At 28.3% G+C, this 18,294-nt stretch overlaps 3 protein-coding genes across 3 annotated transcripts; 2 read left to right on the forward strand and 1 right to left on the reverse strand.

The window, feature by feature from the left end:
* Positions 1-3,311: 3,311 nt before the first annotated feature.
* LOC132948886 (putative nuclease HARBI1) lies at positions 3,312-5,127 on the forward strand. The gene is made up of 5 exons (XM_061019568.1): positions 3,312-3,638; positions 3,880-4,018; positions 4,089-4,408; positions 4,517-4,691; positions 4,795-5,127. Exons 1-5 carry the CDS (start codon positions 3,493-3,495, stop codon positions 5,077-5,079), a joined length of 1,065 nt encoding a protein of 354 aa, XP_060875551.1. The 5' UTR covers positions 3,312-3,492; the 3' UTR covers positions 5,080-5,127.
* Positions 5,128-5,277: 150 nt separating this feature from the next.
* LOC132948884 (uncharacterized) lies at positions 5,278-8,128 on the reverse strand. The gene is made up of 7 exons (XM_061019567.1): positions 7,853-8,128; positions 7,618-7,776; positions 7,469-7,555; positions 7,227-7,382; positions 6,863-7,016; positions 5,962-6,108; positions 5,278-5,887 (listed from the first exon to the last, which is right to left on the reverse strand). The coding sequence occupies exons 1-7, from the start codon at positions 7,964-7,966 to the stop codon at positions 5,469-5,471; spliced, it is 1,236 nt and encodes a 411-aa protein (XP_060875550.1). The 5' UTR covers positions 7,967-8,128; the 3' UTR covers positions 5,278-5,468.
* Positions 8,129-8,652: 524 nt separating this feature from the next.
* On the forward strand, positions 8,653-16,994 carry LOC132948695 (serine/threonine-protein phosphatase 2A 65 kDa regulatory subunit A alpha isoform). Its single transcript, XM_061019300.1, has 11 exons — positions 8,653-8,927; positions 10,687-10,878; positions 10,955-11,174; positions 11,287-11,447; positions 11,515-11,670; positions 12,647-12,969; positions 13,054-13,171; positions 13,247-13,412; positions 15,686-15,840; positions 15,912-16,054; positions 16,117-16,994. Exons 1-11 carry the CDS (start codon positions 8,826-8,828, stop codon positions 16,226-16,228), a joined length of 1,848 nt encoding a protein of 615 aa, XP_060875283.1. The 5' UTR covers positions 8,653-8,825; the 3' UTR covers positions 16,229-16,994.
* Positions 16,995-18,294: the final 1,300 nt, after the last annotated feature.

Below are 18,294 nucleotides of genomic sequence, written 5' to 3' on the forward strand. Positions count from 1 at the left end.
TCATAGTTACTGACTAAAAGCTAATAATAATAATGAAAAAAAAAATTAGTTAAGTGTTTAAATAAATTAAATAGGTGCCTATTTATAGAGAAACAGACTAAATATTTAAAAATAAAGTATGTATTAAAATCTAATAATATTATACCTATTCCTTTTTCCCCTATTGAACTGCAAACCTATGGGGGGGGGGGGGGGGGGGTATTAGCATTACTTCTTACAAGCACCACTGTTTAATGTTTATTGAAACTTATAAGAATTAAAAATACACGGAGGTTGTCTCTCGAGAAGCCAGAGACGGCTATCCTTATAAGGATGATAGCATTCGCCAGTATGTATATGCGATGTTTCACAAGGACGTACAATCTTCTGCACGCTAACAGTCTGCAGTGGCCGCTCCTAGCCTTGCTCGCTCAGCGCAGATAGTTTTGAAAACTTCCATGGCACCTGCATAAGTGGAAAGACCAGACAAAGTGGGAAGTATATAACATAACCCTAAAAAAAGAGGCCTACAAAAAGAAATTTACAATTATTGGTTTATACCAGAGCATTCTTGATACAATTATTTTTAATTTTTAAAAAAAAAACTGCGTAGGTACTTATACAATATATACATAATATACTACTACTATAGAAAGCTGTACTTGATAACCAATTATAGAGTACAGGTAAGAAAATATATTTTTTAATTGTTACTTTGTATAAATGAGTTTTTAAAAATAATTAAAAGATCACTGGTTTGTTTATTAAAATAGATTAATTTGAATTAATGATGGGTAAAACAATAAAATTTAAAGCATTTTCACAGGAAAGGTTAACAAAAAATTTTTAAATTTGTCACTGATGGTGCTGAAAACTAAAATATTGCATAAAACTCAAAATAAATGTTACTTAAATATTCATTTAAAAAAATAATAATAATCATACTTACCTAAGCAATTATTGAGAAATGTGTATTTAAGTTAGCAGTTTATTTACCTAGAAGAGCAGATTATATTCCCTGGCAATATGTTGATCTAATGGATAATAAAATATAACATTTGTACAAGAAACGTGATTGGCAGGGGACTAGGTCTTCAAATAAAAAATGTACAGAAATGTACATAGGCGTGTTTATGGGAGGGGCCGGGTAGGCACTGGCCCCCCCGGCAGACTGTGCCTCCAACAAAATCATGCCAGGATAAAAAAAAAAGTCGTGCGGTGTGTACCCTGCAGTACCTATAGATTTTGATTAATTGTAATTTTTTTGACAATGGTTATACTTTTTGATCATAATTAAAAAATACTCCTATCATTGTGAATTTTGTAACATAAAAAATGAATGTTTTTTCATTTCTAAAATTTGTTGTGCCCCCTCGGCCACTAAAGTCTGAACACGCCTATGGAATATTATAAGACATAAGCATTTTGGACAATTTCACTGTATAGGTACATTTGAGATTGAGAAGGCCATGTCGACACCAAAATGTAAATTCTCCAAAATATTTATAATTCGAATGGACATTGAAACTAGACAAAAATAAGTATTTAATAAAAGGACAGTCTGGGGGCTTAGGCTCCAGAAAAATATGAATGATCAAACATTCATACAATTATTTGAGCAATTCTGCAGTGAGGTGTACTCAGGACAACTGTTTCCATGGGAACGCCAAAATATTTAACATATCATTTTTAATTGAAAAAGCTTTTAATAAAGATTAAAAGTTTGTAATTCCCGAAAGGAGCCTGGAGAGGATTTGAGCTCCGGAAAAATAAAAGTATGTCCAAATTATAGGATTTATATGATTTACAGACAATTCCACTCAGGGCAGGCTTGCTTTTACAGATAGAATAAAAAAATTCAATTTGATGAGCAAAAAAAATGTATCATTTATATTTCATACATTCAGTTGTTGTAATTTTTTCATCAAATTAATGTATCAAGCATGAATATTTACTTATCAAGTTTTAAACAATCTAAGTAATGCTTAGAGAACCTAAAACTTAAACTTCATCTAATCAGGTAACTTAGTCATTCTGTGACCTGTCTACTGCCTACATACAATATTTTATTTAACAGATAGGTATTAAGTAATACACTACTATGGTGTACATTAATTCAATGAAAATTAAAACTTAATTTATGTATGATACATAAATATAAAAAGTATTGAATCATATTTACATATTCATTATTGGTAAATATTCTTCTATTCTTTTTCTATTGTCCCAAAATAATATGATCAGTATTCAATTTGATGAATATATAATAAACATAATCCAGACAGCGTAATTTAGAACCTAAACATTGCTATTGTCTTCATATACATATTTATCAAATATAAATTCTACAAGTCAAAAAAGTCCAATACCATCACAAGCCGTTATAATATACTCCATGCGTTTGTAAGTTTTAGATAAATTATTATTGAATATAGATTAATATCACTATCGAGTGACAATTGAAGTATTTTTCTTATACTAATTGACCGTAAGTTATTCAGTTAATAAATTATTTACCTATGGTAATATGGTATTGACTAGAATATTTACCATTAAGTATTTAAGTATTATGCATAAGTAGAATGCAGTTATGCAGATTGTAGACAATAAATCATTTAAGTTCAGTATTAAGCACGATTAAATATATCTATTATCTTGGTATTGAGTATATTGACTTATGACTATTGACTATAATTGAGTTTGAGTTGTTACTTGTTTGAGTCTTGAGACTTTGATATTACAATATTTTTATAATCTGACAGTGAATTTAAGACATAGACTTCATCAAATACTATATACTACTATATGCGTCGCACCATGTATTTCATTGTCCACTGAAAATATATTTGATGCTTGTCGCTTTGGACATGTCCAAAATTTCCAATTTTTTTAAACATGTGCATTGGACTGCATTTTGTTATTTTTTTAAATTTAGTTTCTTTAATCTTTAATGATAGGCCTGGAAAATGTATTCATTTTTACATAAACCGTCCGTCTAGATGTCATAAATAAAGTTCAAAGTTGTTACTTTTAAGAAATGGAGAACTACGACGTCGGCCAGAGGTGAAGGAGATGCGCATACTGAAAAAAAACTATTACTATTTACTATCCATATTCTAAGATTACAACTGTGATGATACCACAGATGTATAAAAATATTATAAAATAAAGTATATATTATAATAATATAATATTATATGGGCGGGTTGCATAAACGTCCTGTAGTGACTTACCGAACCGTTATCGCACTGTTAACCGCTAACGGCTCTGTAAATAAAAGTGGGTGTTGCTTGAACGCCCGATAGCGGTAACGGCTCTGTAAACTATAGACTACTGGATCTGTAAAATACAGATCGGATTTTGGTTCTGTAACTTACAGATCGATTAATTATACGAATGTTATCAATGTTATTGGTGACAATTTTGATACTGAATTGTTTATTTAATTATTTGTTTTGACTCAATAATTAAATATTTTCATTTTTCATTGTTTCTTTTTAAAATTAATAATCAATGGATTCGTCGGCTTCATCTTCATCTAGTGATGATGAATTATTTATTATTGATGTTTTACAATTGCTACCAAGACCACGATTTTTTCGAGACAGGTCTAATCCACTGGCAGATTATGATGATGTAAATTTTAAACTAAGATTCAGGTACTTAATATCAAAATATTTTATTATTTATTAAATAAATACCTTTGTACCTATAGTAAAACGTTTCATATATAATTAGGTACTGTCCCTACAAATATATTAACATAGTTTAACTATCATTGACTCCTAACGACAATTTTTCTTTTCTTAATAATATGTTAATAATATATTATAATTTATAATATGTTGCATTAAAATATAGTAGTTAAATATACATACATTATATTCCTGTGTTTATTAGATTGTCAAAACTTATGTTCATGGATCTACTTGACATGATAAGCAACAATATAACTCAAAATACACTACGAAATGTGTCACTGTCACCAATACTACAGCTTCTAATAGCCCTGAGATATTATGCTACAGGTGCTTTTCAGGTTTGTCACGATTATGTATTTAATATTTATTTAAAATTAATTCTGTGTAATGATACACTTTATATTTTAGACAGTTTTAGGTGATCATATACATGTCCACAAATCCACAGTTTGCCGTGTCATTAAAAAAGTTTCTGAAGCTATTGCACTTCTAAAACCTAAATATATAAAAATGCCAAGATCACAAACTGAAATCAACTTAGCACAAGATGATTTCTTGTTAGCACGTAATTTTCCAAAAGTTATTGGTGCAATTGATTGCACGCACATAAAAATTCAGTCACCCAATAGTGACATCGGAGAGAAATTCCGAAATAGAAAAGGATTCTTTTCTATTAATGTACAGGCAGTGTGTAGTAGCCATATGCAATTTATAAATATTGTAGCTAGGTGAGTAGTAGTGAAGTTGATTTATAAAATGAGTTGGTACCTGAAAAGTTATTGAATAGTATAAATACCCTTCATATCTTTTAAATTTTTGTATGCACATTTTTATAGATGGCCTGGTTCAGTTCACGACTCGACAATTTTTGACAATTCATTATTACGAGCACAGTTTGAAAATAATGAATTTGGAAATTCCGTGCTCGTAGGAGATGGAGGTTACGCTTGTAGAAATTATATGATGACACCACTTGGAAATCCTACAAGTGATTCAGAACTACGATATCAGGTTAGCAAAAAATAAATACAATTAGTGATAAGTAATACAAATTAAAAAAATTGTAAAGGGGCTGGTATATTTTAAATAAAACATTTGCTTAATTTTGTTTTAGAAAGCTCAAATTGGTACTAGGAATGTCATAGAGAGAACATTCGGTGTATGGAAGAGGCGGTTCCCAGTTTTATCTCTAGGAATACGAACACAAATACAGACTACTCTTACCACAATTATTGCTACCGCAGTGTTGCACAATATGTTAATTGCAGCAAATGAACCACTGGTTATAGACGATGAAACACTACTTACTGCTGATATGGTGGATCAAGTTCCAGTATTGCCTGTTCGACAAGTTGGTAATGCAGTACAAAGACATTTAATTGAAACTGTGTTCAATTGATTGTATTAACAAATATTTTGAATAAAATGAATAATTTGATAGTAAAAACGACTTTATTTTTATAACCAGAAAAGAAACAAAATTAATAATTTTATAACAAGAAATAAACATGACTTTTGTTTTATAATCATAATTAAATAAAAAAAACAATTGTTTAATAACAGAAACAAAATTTATAATTTTATAATAAGAAATAAACATGACTTTTGTTTTATAATAATAATTAAATCAAAAAAACAATTGTTTAATAACAGAAACAAAATTTATAATTTTATAATAAGAAATAAACATCAATTTTTAACGCTATTCAATGTCTTGTAAATTGAACAATTACAAATATTATATCACAAACTAATAATAAACTACTATATATAAGTAGTATGAAATATTCAATTATTCAACATTTTATGTTTTTGTAAGTTTAATATTTCCTCTTGAAGTAGCATTTGGTTTTTTTTAGATTCCATTTCTATTTGTTTGGTTAAAAGTTCTGTTTGTAGTATTTCTAAGGTTACCTCTGCTGATTGTAGCTCTAATTTGGACTTTTTTAGTTTAATGTCATCTAACTCTGATGAAATACGTCCCTTATCTTGCACTTTCTTAATTTTATTTTGGGTCAACTCTTCTAAACCATCACAAATTTTTTTTTGAGATGATCGTTTTTTAGTGATGGTATCTTTTAATGGGGTGATTGATGAATGAGAATTATATGACTTGGTTTTAGCTGTATTTGTAGTGGCATTATTTGTAATTAATTGTGGTGAGATATTAGTTGTGTCATGAGTTATTGTTTCAGGACTGAGATTATCTGTAAACAACAAGATATTGTACAGATAAGTTTAGTTTAATACAAATAATATGGTTAAAAATATTATTTCTTACTCCAATTAATTCTAGTACTGCCAGTATAACCCAAACTATCAAAAGTAACATCAAGTGCCTCAACGTTTTCATCAAAATGTACAACTTCCACATCCACATTTTCTAAGTTGTGATGATCCTTGAGTGTATATTCAGCACTCTTTTGGCCTTTCATAATTAAAAATTGCAAATAATTTATAAGATTGATCATTTTTTAAAAGCAAAAGTATATTTATGATTTAAGTTTGTGAATGTAACCTGGCACCTAATTTGGTTTCTAGTTACACTATATTCATGGAATAACAGACTATACAACCGCATTAAAGATTAAAAAAAAATACTACCCAGCTTATCTAGAGATGTCCAAAGCATTCAACAGAGAACAATGGAATTCAAGCTAAACATTTTTACCTGCTCCATACCACCTCATACTTAAATCATACCTAGGATTTTGATTTTTTGCTGTAAAACACGGGCAATCAATCTCAACCTATCATAATATCCGGAGCCTTGTATTTTATTTTAATACTTATTTACATTTAAAGATCTTTAAAAAGAGAGAAAAATTAGGTATCAATGAAATAAGAGCAAAAAAGTTAATACACTAAAAAAAAGTGAGAATAGTGATATATAGTGAGTTCATAGAACCCTGTAAAGAAAAGGAAAGTTTAAATTTGTAACTATCCCAGTTACTAGTCAAAATTGTATTCAATCAAAACAAAATTAAGTCCTTAGTAATATGCAAAAAGTAGGTACAAGACAGACTACAATACTACATGGACTACAAACAATGTTCATTGAACAAAATTTAGCTTATAATATAATATAATTACATTGTATACCTACCTACTAAAATAATTAATATAATATTATAGATGATATTGTTTGATAAAATGTAATGAATACATTTAACCTAACTTACATGTACTTCTAATATCTGTAGTTATATAACTAACGTCATCATCAAATTTATTTACAAGAGGTTCAGTTCTTTCAGTAATAACTCCTAAAATCTGTTCGCTGATACTTGTCATACTTTTAGTAAATGTTCCTCCACCAGTTTTATATCTTCCAATCTGTCATAGAACATAATTTATTCATTTTAAGAAATATTTACAGAGTTCCTTGAAAACTATTATTCAAAATTATAATCTAAATGTACTACCCACATTTTAAGATACTATGGATGCAACGGTGATGAGAGTATTAATTTTGAATTCGTTGATATCAAATATACAAAACATAAAATACCATAAATTGACAGTTCTAGTTATAATGAATCTTACCTTATCGGTACTATTTTCAATCTTAGCGGCTTTAGTCAAATGATCAAAAATAAACTTCAATTCCTCCATTACCCTTGGCCCTGTGGTTTGATGTAAATTATACGTTTCACAAATATTTATCCATGCTTCTTCTTGTTCATATGGTCTACCAGTAAACTATGTCATATAAATATTTTTATAAAATGTACAAAATTGTTTTATGTAGGTACTTATCATTCTTTATTTTACTTAAAAAAACTTACGAGTTCTGAATGATGCGATTGTACTAGGTCCACAATTAAACATTGCTCTTCATGAGTTATTTGTTTCATTATTTTATACATTATCACCTATTACAAAACATTAATCATTTTAATTATTGACATTATGTTAGTAACAAATAAAGATTTACCTTTTCATTACTGAGATTCTTTTTGGTTTGTCTTTTGATCATATCATAAAGTGTTTTAAGCTGCTGTACAGTTCTACTCCCACTTTCTACTCGATCATTAAATTGTGATGTGACAACTGCCCAGGATTGGTTTTTTTGTTTTATATTAAAACCATCAGTCTAAAAGGAATATTTAATACACACCAATATTGAGTATAATGCTATATTAATTAAGGAACATTAGTGAAATACATACTTTAATGTTTTCAATAACATGTTTATAAGGCGTTATTAATGTTATTAACAATTGTTTCTCCTGTTCTGAAAAGTTTTTTGTTCGTGTACGCTTCATGTCTTGTTTCGTAGTCATTGTACAACTTAATAACAAAATATATATCTAAATATCTAAATATCAACGGACAACGGTATTATACTACTATTGTAGATACTCCAGTAGTGGACAGTGGAGATAGAGTAGTACTCATAAGTCATAATAATTGTTATGAAATCATAATAAATTAATAATATGTATAATGTATAAGTATAACATTTTTGTTATCATTATTCAAATTTATCAATACCCTGACCCATACATTACATATTTTGTGTTATCATTATTCAAATTAATCAAATAAAATGTGGTTTAATTTATTTGGTAACCACGGTTATCAATAATTTAATATTTCTTTATGCAACCCATCTTATAGTCTACACAATCATTAAACCTTACCGGACCGGTAAATTACTGGGCCGGTAACGAATTTACAGACTAATCTTTATGCAACCCGCCCTTAAAGTACTATATTATACTATTTCTTAAATGGCGATTGTCATAGAAGTCACAGAATAATAATCAGTGGACAGCGATAACTGTCCCTGATAGCAGCCTTGCCTATTGCCAGTAGTTGACGCCTTGCGCGGCTGTTTATTGTTATTGATCCCTCTCCCCTACCGCATTCATCGAGAGACCTGGTCGCGGGCCACTCCGTCACCGTTTCTACCATGACAAATAACCTCAACCAGGCGAACCAGAACTCAGCAGAAGGCGATGTCATTCCATGAAAAGATTTAATCAAAATGGACGTCTCCCCTGTATCCCGTTTGTTTTGATTCTCGTGTACGGTGAATTTTTATTATTTTTTTTTAATTTTAGCTATTCGAATAGACAATTAAATATAAATTGGTCCTGTTGACGGCTCAACAATTTGTTAATACTGTACAGACGACAAATGGCTGCGACTACATTGCCGTCCGGCGAGCCCGCGCCCGAAGACACATCGCTGTATCCGATCGCTGTGCTCATAGACGAATTGAAGAATGAAGACGTACAGGTAAAATTGTAAATTTCAAAATGCAACATAGGCAGTGCTTGAATTGGTAAAAAGAATTAGAAAGTGGATGGAAAAGTGCTAAAAATGTGCGTTCCTTAATATTCAAATTCCTTATTGATTAGAATATTATTTTGAGGGGTACACTAAAATAATTTTTATAAGGAAAGGTAAGTAGTTTCATCACCCCTCCCTGCACTGAATTCTAGATGGGTATTGTCAATACCTCTTGTTTTGCTTTACTTCTGCTGATCGTATGCTGACTATTCCAACATTGGTTAACTCAAATTCCGGTAAAACAAAAAAAAAAGCTATCGCTCTTATTTCTATGGACAGAATGTCCCCAATATTTAAATTTGTCTGAGGTCCTAATGTCCTATCTCAGATATTCAATTAAATTGATTCAGTTTTTTCAGTGATTCAGAAGAGATTATTAAAATATATTTATGTTCCATGCCGCAATAGGTTAAATTTTAGTTCTTAATAAAAGTAAATCTGTTAACCATTGTATTATATTTGGTAAACATAGGAATAGGTAACAATCATTGTTTTATTACTTTTTGGTATAATAATTACTATTCATGAAAGTTGTTTAAGAAATGTATTGGTGAATGTGTTTTTAGCTCATAAATTATTTCATTGTAAAGTTGTGCATTATACCTATAGTAAATGGATAATGGGCGTATATTGAATCTATTCAACTTCCTACAAAACAATATTTTTTATATCTACATGTTACTTTGAAAAAACTACACCTTTTTGTTTTTTTCTATTTTTAACTATACAGTAAAATCAATTTTACTACCATCAAAAACATTTAAGATAATGTGATTTTGAACAACAGACAACCTAATTTCTTACATTTCATAGCAGATGATATTCTGTTCTCATGGTTTTTAATATTTTAATTAGAAAATGCTTAACTATGTATTAATATATCAATTATAAAATAGTTAATATAAGTACCTAATTGAATTTCCTACAGTAATGCTTATAGCATTTAATATTTTACTTATACAATAATAATACATTTATTTGTGTCAGAGGAAATACATTTTTTTATTCTTTTCTTTTGAACATATTAAAAACTATTCTGATATACTCTGTTCCATCTAAGAGTGAACCGCTTTCGCTCACGCAGACTGAGCCGCCGAACAGTGCCTGACCCTCCATGCAATGACTATGTGTTCTCTGATTAGCCGACAGTCGTCGTTGAGCGCCTGTGCTAACGCTTTTACCGATGTCTGGATTCACGTTGTGGTTCACTCATAGATGGAACTGAGTATAGACTTGGAAGCAAGTTTAAATGTGTTTCTTATTTAAAATTGCTATTTTATAAACTCATTGATCATTAACAAACAATAATTATTATTCAATTGAGTTTAACATGTATATAATTAAATATATTTTTATACAAGCTAGCACTTAAATGCAAATCAGTCAACAATTCTAAACTAACTGAGAATTATTTAAATATCCATGTTTGCATTATATATTTGAATGTTACTAATTTGCTAAACTATAATTATTTGGGTCGTTAATAAAAATTATATTTGGTTAGTAGTATATAATTTGATTTAATTATCCAAATATTTAACAAAATGTACCTATTCCATAATAATCAGAATATATGAATCGAGTTATAAATGTTCTAATAAAAAAAACAAAAAAAAAATGTACTGGCTGATTCAGGATTAAAGATTCATTTATTTTATAATGCTATTAGGAATATTGTGAATTAATTAATTTTATTATTTAACAGTTGCGTTTGAATTCTATCAAGAAACTGTCTACAATTGCTTTGGCACTTGGTGTTGAGCGCACTCGAGTAGAGCTTATTCCATTTTTAACTGAAACTATTTATGATGAAGATGAAGTATTGTTAGCATTGGCTGAGCAATTGGGAAATTTTACCAACTATGTCGGAGGACCAGACTTTGCATATACACTATTGGTAATTAATTTAAAAACAACATTTTTTAGTTAAGCTTAAATTTGTTTTTTAATTAATTATGACATGTATTCTGTAGCCTCCCTTGGAATCATTGGCCACAGTTGAAGAAACAGTTGTTAGAGATAAGGCAGTTGAGTCACTACGTCAAATAGCAGTGTTGCACTCTCCAACTGATCTTGAAAATCACTTTGTTAGTCTTGTTATTCGTCTGGCGTCTGGTGACTGGTTTACATCACGTACATCTGCTTGTGGTTTATTTTCGGTTTGCTATTCTCGTGTCAATCCAATGATCAAATGTAAGTTTATTTTTTTTGTAAAAAATACATTTAATTAAAATGTATTGCCTACAAAATTCACAATGTTAAACTTTTTAAATTTGATGTTTTGTTAATACATTTTTCTTAATAGCTGAATTACGCAACTTCTTCCGTAATTTGTGTCAGGATGATACTCCTATGGTGCGAAGGGCCGCTGCAGGAAAATTGGGTGAATTTGCAAAAGTTGTTGAATTGGATTCCTTAAAAAATGATCTTATACCTATGTTTTCATCACTTGCTCAAGATGAACAGGTGCTTATTTATTCAGTTTTTATGGAATCATATGTATTATATTTTTAAAAATATTTTTATTGTTCAGGATTCTGTTCGTCTTCTGGCTATTGAAGCTTGTGTTAGTATAGCCTCTTTGCTTACACATGAAGATGTGAATGATTTAGTGATGCCAACTTTGCGCTTATGTACTTCAGATAGTTCTTGGAGAGTACGATATATGGTGGCTGATAAATTTACTGAGGTATTTGTATAAATGGTAGTCCTATTGATATTGTATCACAACTACTAGAATTTCATATATTATATTACTTAAAGGTTTAAATATTTTCAGTTTGTATTTGGTCAGAACTACTTAATCATCTATTATAATGGTTATAAAATACATGTATATTATAAAAGTATAAATTAAAACAAATAATATTGTAACTACAAAATCATAAAATGATTAGTAATTTTATGCTTTAAGTGTTGCAATACCCATTAGGCTACTTAAAAATAAATAATAATTTTGAATGATTGTCAGTCTATGTTATGTATAGTGTTAGTTCCAAAACTGGGCAAGTTAATGATTTTTTTTTTTTTAACCCAGTTAGGTTAAAGTTAATATACACTTTTTGTTAATTTTTTAAGTTTAAAAAAAGTTAATATTTTTATACAAAACTAGCATACTTAATTTTTTTTTAACCAAAACTAAATATACTATACAGTATTTTCATATAAGTTAGATTGGAAAAATATAAAAATTAACTTTGAATAATTCACTGTAAATATTTTTTGACATAAAAACGAAATAGACTGAAATAGTGAAATGTAATAAAACTTAAAACAGAATAAATTAACTAAACTTCTTGAAATAAAAAATTAATTTGTTATTTTCGCGTTAATTAAAAAAAAATGTATTAAGTTAATAGTTAAGTTAATGAAAATCCAAAAGTAACTAGAAAGTTAAAAAGTTATATAACTTTTTAGCTTGTTAATACCCATCCCTGGTTATTTCTTTTTTAGTGTCCTCCAAAGTTATTATTTAATTTTGTCAAATTTAATATGTTTTTTATACCTACAAATTAATTCATTTAAATGTCTATACTCTTAAATAATAATAACAAATATTTTTTTAGATAATTTAAACTCATTGAAAAATAAAATATATCACTTGTAATAATAAATACTCATGATAACCCACAATAAACAACTAAAGTTATTGTTATATGATGTAGTTACAAAAGGCTGTTGGACCAGAAATTACTCGTATTGACTTGGTACCGACTTTTCAATCATTGTTACGTGACACTGAGGCTGAAGTGAGAGCGGCAGCTGCCAATAAAGTGTGTGATTTTTGTCGTAATCTTTGTCCTCCTGTTGCTTCTGGTGCTTTATTAAATGATCCAAATGCTGCACAAACTTCAAATGCAGTTGATTCCATTATCATGACATCAATTTTACCTGTCGTTAAAGGACTAGTTGCAGACACTAATCAACATGTCAAATCAGCTTTAGCATCTGTAATAATGGGCTTATCTCCAATACTTGGAAAACAAAGGTAATACCATATATACTTACATATAATTTACATTGTCATAATTAAATTAATACATTTTTTTAAGTAAAATTTATCTTATTTTAGAACTCTTGACCATTTGTTACCACTATTTTTGACTCAGTTAAAAGATGAATGCCCTGAAGTACGTCTTAACATAATTTCAAATTTGGATTGTGTTAATGAAGTAATTGGAATTCAACGGGTATTACATTTATATTTATTTTTCAAAATTTTTATTGGTTGTTTATATAGTTTTTTTTTAAATTTAATATTTTAGCTTTCTGAAACACTTTTACCTGCTATTGTTGAACTTGCTGAGGATCCTAAATGGCGGGTTCGTTTAGCAATAATTGAATATATGCCGTTATTAGCAAGTCAACTAGGTGTACAGTTCTTTGATGATAAACTCAATAGTTTGTGTATGACTTGGCTAACTGATCATGGTAAAAATTATTTATTAAAAAAAATTGTAAAGCTTTTATAATATTATTAACATTAAGTAGTAATGTCCTTCCATTTCGCTGTGTTAAGCAACAGATTTGTTTTAACCCGTTAACCCTTGAATATGTTCATAATTTTGATTATTCACTTTATCCAAATTAACTTAAACTCCATCTAAAATCTAATTCTATTTAAATCTTCTCTTAGATTATTCTATCCTTGTAATAAGGATTCAACTATTTATAAAGTGATACCAGCGTCTCTCATTTGTTCATGTTATTTAAATTAATACGTCTCGACATAATTGTTCCAGTCAATCTTCATCTTTTTTTAACAACTACTTGCATTAAATTTATTTAAAATACCCAATACCAACACAATTTCTATATTGCACAGTTTAAATTACACTTACTTCTTATGTATAAGGGATAGTTGCTTTGCTATATATATTTTATTCAAGTTAAAGAATACAGTCGAACAACACCCATTTGTTGTTACCCCTACCAAGTCACAACTATCTTTATACCTTCGCGTAGTATTGCCATGCCCCTGCTCACAAGTTGGCCGCAACTGTGTTTTTTAACTTGAATAGAGTATACTCAAGTATAGTAGGTATCGGGTGTACATTGTTATCTAGTAACTAGATTCTAGTAGATCACTTTTACAGTGACCATTACAAATGTGTTAAATTAAAATTAAATTATACTTCATTGCATATGACTAAAAACTCTTCTGAAGCGGAAATGTCAGCCTACAATATGTCAACAAATTAATTTGTAGTATTGACCAATACCACTTCTATCTGATTAGAATCGTGGACATTTCCCCCCAATATATATTTTTTTTAATATGAAATTATATTTTTGCCTATTGTCTAACATTTTCATAAATATAATAAATTATAGATTTATATTTTTGATCAACTGAACTTCTTGAATCAGATTCACAAGCAATATCAATCCAAATTGGCACAGTTTTAACAAAAAAATTATAAATATGAACAAAGGCTATAAAAGATGTGTTAGGAATTAACAAAAGAATCAGATATTCAATGTTTTTTACAAAATATATTGTTTTTATTTCGGAATTTTTAGCCATTTTTATTAATTATTAATTATATTTTATTTTATATTAATGAAAATAAAATTGTTTTATATATTTTATATTTTATTTAAAAAAATGGGTGGGGGAAATGTCCTACTAGACCGAAAACAGTGGGGGGGGGGGGGGTGGAATGTCCATTTACCATCTGATTGATATAAGATATCTATTATAAACTGATCAAAACATCTTGAATTTCTGCAAGGGTGATAAATTCATACTTATAATATACATTTTCTAATTTGAATATCATATGAGTTTAGTCGTCTGTCAAAAATAAAATAAAATTAATGAAAACAATAAAATATCATGTGTTTATGATAAGCTTGTAATCTATATGGTGATTGATATATTATTGTTTATAAGTCTTTATAATCATTGATAATAATTATATTATGACCATGAAAATTAGATAAATGAGACAAAACTCCGCCTACTGAGAACATCCTGTTAGCGAGTGGAAGCTCAAGTAAACAACCACAGTTCACATTTGTTAATACTTAAACCTATGTAGTATTGGGATTTACATATTGTATTTGTTTTATTAGAAAATGTGCAGTTTTTTGAACCATTTCTTTTTATAAACTTAATTATAGCTTTTAAAATTACGCTTTCTAACATACACATAATACACATGTGCACTTTCTCTGAATGTGTAAATTATTAAATTTAGTAATCGGATCCGTTATCAGTGGATCAATACAATCAATAGAGTATACATTTTCATAAATCATGATGTTATTATATTATATCACTAAATCCAGTAATTCAGATTGAGTGTTGATAGCTAAAATCTATATTATGGTACAATAGTTAAGGATTATTAAATCAAAGTTATGCTATCTGTACATATACGCATATGCGTGAATGCGTCATTCTACAAGCTATAAAATATATGATGTCAATGGGATATGGTTCAAAACTTCAAAATATTACTAGCCAAAGACATAAATAATTCCTCTACTAAACTGGTGAAAATAGCAACAAATACTGTAAAAACATATACCAGATATGGTTATCTGTAATAGCTAGTCATAATTGTTATGTTCTTGTATAAAAATAATTTTATATTAAACATATATTACGTAGCCCTGCTTTTGGAATTTTCCCTTTTCCTCTTAAAATATATATTTTTGAATTGACTGGTGTATTAAGATATTGTTTTTATATTTAGTGTATGCTATACGAGAAGCTGCTACATTAAACTTGAAAAAGCTAGTGGAGAAATTTGGCGCAGAATGGGCCCAAACATCTGTTATACCAAAAGTCATAGTTATGGCTAGAGATCCAAATTATTTACACCGAATGACATTCTTATTTTGCATTAATGTAAATAAACTCAATTGTGTACTTAAATGATTTCTCTTAACACACAAAAATATTTATATTGATTTGTATAGGAGCTCGCTGAAGTTTGTGGTCCAGAAATAACTGCTAAGACCATGTTACCAACTGTATTATCTATGGCAAGTGATAGCGTGGCTAATGTACGTTTCAATGTAGCCAAGACACTTCAAAAAATTGGACCAATTGTTGCACAATCGTATGTATTTCTATTCAGAAATGTAAAAGTATACTTCTATAAGAAATATTTGTTATTTTTAGTGCTGCGGTGAAATCTCAAATAAAACCAGTTTTGGATAAATTAAATACAGATACAGATGTAGATGTCAAATATTTTGCTGCGGAAGCTATGTCAATAATTGCGTGTAACTAATGTTTTTTTTATTGTTTATGTATATCACCCTTATCAGCGCCCAAATTAATTATTATAACATTGTTACAGCTTGTGCATTTTTTCCCTTCCCACTTGGCATATGATTTTTTTTTTTTTAACAGTAATATAAACATTATTATTATATTATAATTATAATTTTTGTAGATCATTTACTTAAAAGCAAACAATATGATAATTGAATACATTTAAGTGAAATTATCATTATGAGTAGATAATAAAATATTATTAATATAATATTATAATGTTTTAATTTCCAATTACATTTTACATAATAGTTGTCTTTGAAAATTTTTGTTGATTTTACAGTCGACAAATTTGAATTTTTAACTGCTATATTTATAAATACTGAATAGAAACCATAATCAACATGAACATTATATTTACAACTACTAATTAATAATTATATGTTATTTTTATTTAAATTGTATTAATTTGGTTGTATAAGTAACCTACTTAGTGCCCGTATTACAATCGTTAACCACCGAATTCGGCCGGTAAAATCAGTGAGTTAAGCGTCACCGAGGTTTAAACTATGATTGTAAAACGGACCCTTAGTAACATCAAAATCTCATAAAATATCAAACACTTCAACTATTGTCAACATTCCCTTTTGGGAAATTAATTGAATACTATGAATTTGCTATACCTATATATTATTGTTGTAAGTTGAACAATTTGTAACTACTGAGAATGTGAAAGTGATTTCATATAAATAATCTAGATAATACATCAATCTAGTAATATATTCAAAAATATTTTATTTTGTCCTCATTAAAAAATGTTGTAATATGTATACCTGAGACCTAAACTAACAATAAAACAAGGACCTTGAAAATTAAAATTATGTAGGTACATTTTTAAGCTATCATTGAATACAAGGTCTACCAAAAATTGTGACTACCTGCAATTTTAAATACGTACTTAATAGAATCACCAATCACGCTAGAGGTCTATTAGATTAATTATAATTTATAAGTTATAACAAAGATTTTTAAAACCTATTTAATTTTAAGTGTTTGAATGACGGTTTTTAAAACTGAAAAACATGTTCCAAGTTATTTTATATTAATTTATACAACTTATACTATCGTTAGCAAACATAACATTACATTCATTGAAACATTTTTAGTTAGGGTATCAGCTGTGTAGAAGTAGATTAAGAAAAGGCTGCGTTAGACACTACCTTGTGGTTTGTGTTGTTATAAGAATACGTATTTAAATACTTGGGTGTCATTTATACTTAAAATACGTATTCAAAATACTTTTTTGTAGTATATTAAAATTTTTATACGTTTTTAACAAAAAACGATGACAATATTACTTTTTATTTATATTTAATTTTAATTTTAATTTTGAAGCTTGCATACTCAAGATGAAGTTAGGTGACAAATTTATCAATTTTTTAAAGATTTTGAGAGAGTGCTTAAACTATTTAAAGATTCAAACTTTGTAGATTTTTCCGTGTATGATGGCAAAACGTTAGAAATTTAGAATCTATAAAGAGGCGTAGCATCCAGGTGGGAAAGGTGCTAATGCCCCAGAACAATTAAAGTACTACTATATAAAGTATATATTATGTGTACACGGTGGTGTGTATAAAAATAATGCATTAGAGGCTCACTCATTTATATAATTTTATTTATTACCTATCAAAGATTTATTGAAATAGGTATGATACTGTAGAGTGTAGATACAGTATACCTACTATTAGGTAGGTATCTACTACAGTATACTATACCTACTATAGTATCTACTACCTTATAGTAGGCTACTAATCTACCAAACTAATCAAAAAATATATATAATATGCTCAATACCATGACATATTAAGCTTTTCATTGGTTTGGTCTATTTCTCAAAATCTACTAATCCTCATTAGTTATTATGACTTATGAGTTATGAGTAACATGATGATGTCATTAAATGTTTTGCTATAAAGTCTAAAAACATGTAAATAATTTTAATAAGTTTTTATTTGTTAAGTAAAAAAAATTATTATTATAATTCAATGTATTTGGCGAATTTTTTACAATTTACAAACAAAT

Source organism: Metopolophium dirhodum, chromosome 7 (genome assembly GCF_019925205.1).
Source record: "Metopolophium dirhodum isolate CAU chromosome 7, ASM1992520v1, whole genome shotgun sequence".
In the NCBI taxonomy this organism is placed as follows: domain Eukaryota; kingdom Metazoa; phylum Arthropoda; class Insecta; order Hemiptera; family Aphididae; genus Metopolophium; species Metopolophium dirhodum.

Bases quoted from the DNA above. Each gene is read 5' to 3' on its own strand.
- LOC132948886 (XM_061019568.1), top strand. From the start codon at position 3,493: ATGGATTCGTCGGCTTCATCTTCATCTAGTGATGATGAATTATTTATT. The intron at 4,409-4,516 runs GTGAGTAGTAGT...ACATTTTTATAG, and splicing joins TTTATAAATATTGTAGCTAG to ATGGCCTGGTTCAGTTCACG. The intron at 4,692-4,794 runs GTTAGCAAAAAA...ATTTTGTTTTAG, and splicing joins ATTCAGAACTACGATATCAG to AAAGCTCAAATTGGTACTAG.
- LOC132948695 (XM_061019300.1), top strand. From the start codon at position 8,826: ATGGCTGCGACTACATTGCCGTCCGGCGAGCCCGCGCCCGAAGACACA. The intron at 8,928-10,686 runs GTAAAATTGTAA...ATTATTTAACAG, and splicing joins TGAAGAATGAAGACGTACAG to TTGCGTTTGAATTCTATCAA. The intron at 12,970-13,053 runs GTAATACCATAT...ATCTTATTTTAG, and splicing joins CCAATACTTGGAAAACAAAG to AACTCTTGACCATTTGTTAC.
- LOC132948884 (XM_061019567.1), bottom strand. From the start codon at position 7,966: ATGACTACGAAACAAGACATGAAGCGTACACGAACAAAAAACTTTTCA. The intron at 7,383-7,468 runs GTAAGTTTTTTT...TATATGACATAG, and splicing joins AATCGCATCATTCAGAACTC to TTTACTGGTAGACCATATGA. The intron at 5,888-5,961 runs GTAAGAAATAAT...TGTTGTTTACAG, and splicing joins CAGTACTAGAATTAATTGGA to ATAATCTCAGTCCTGAAACA.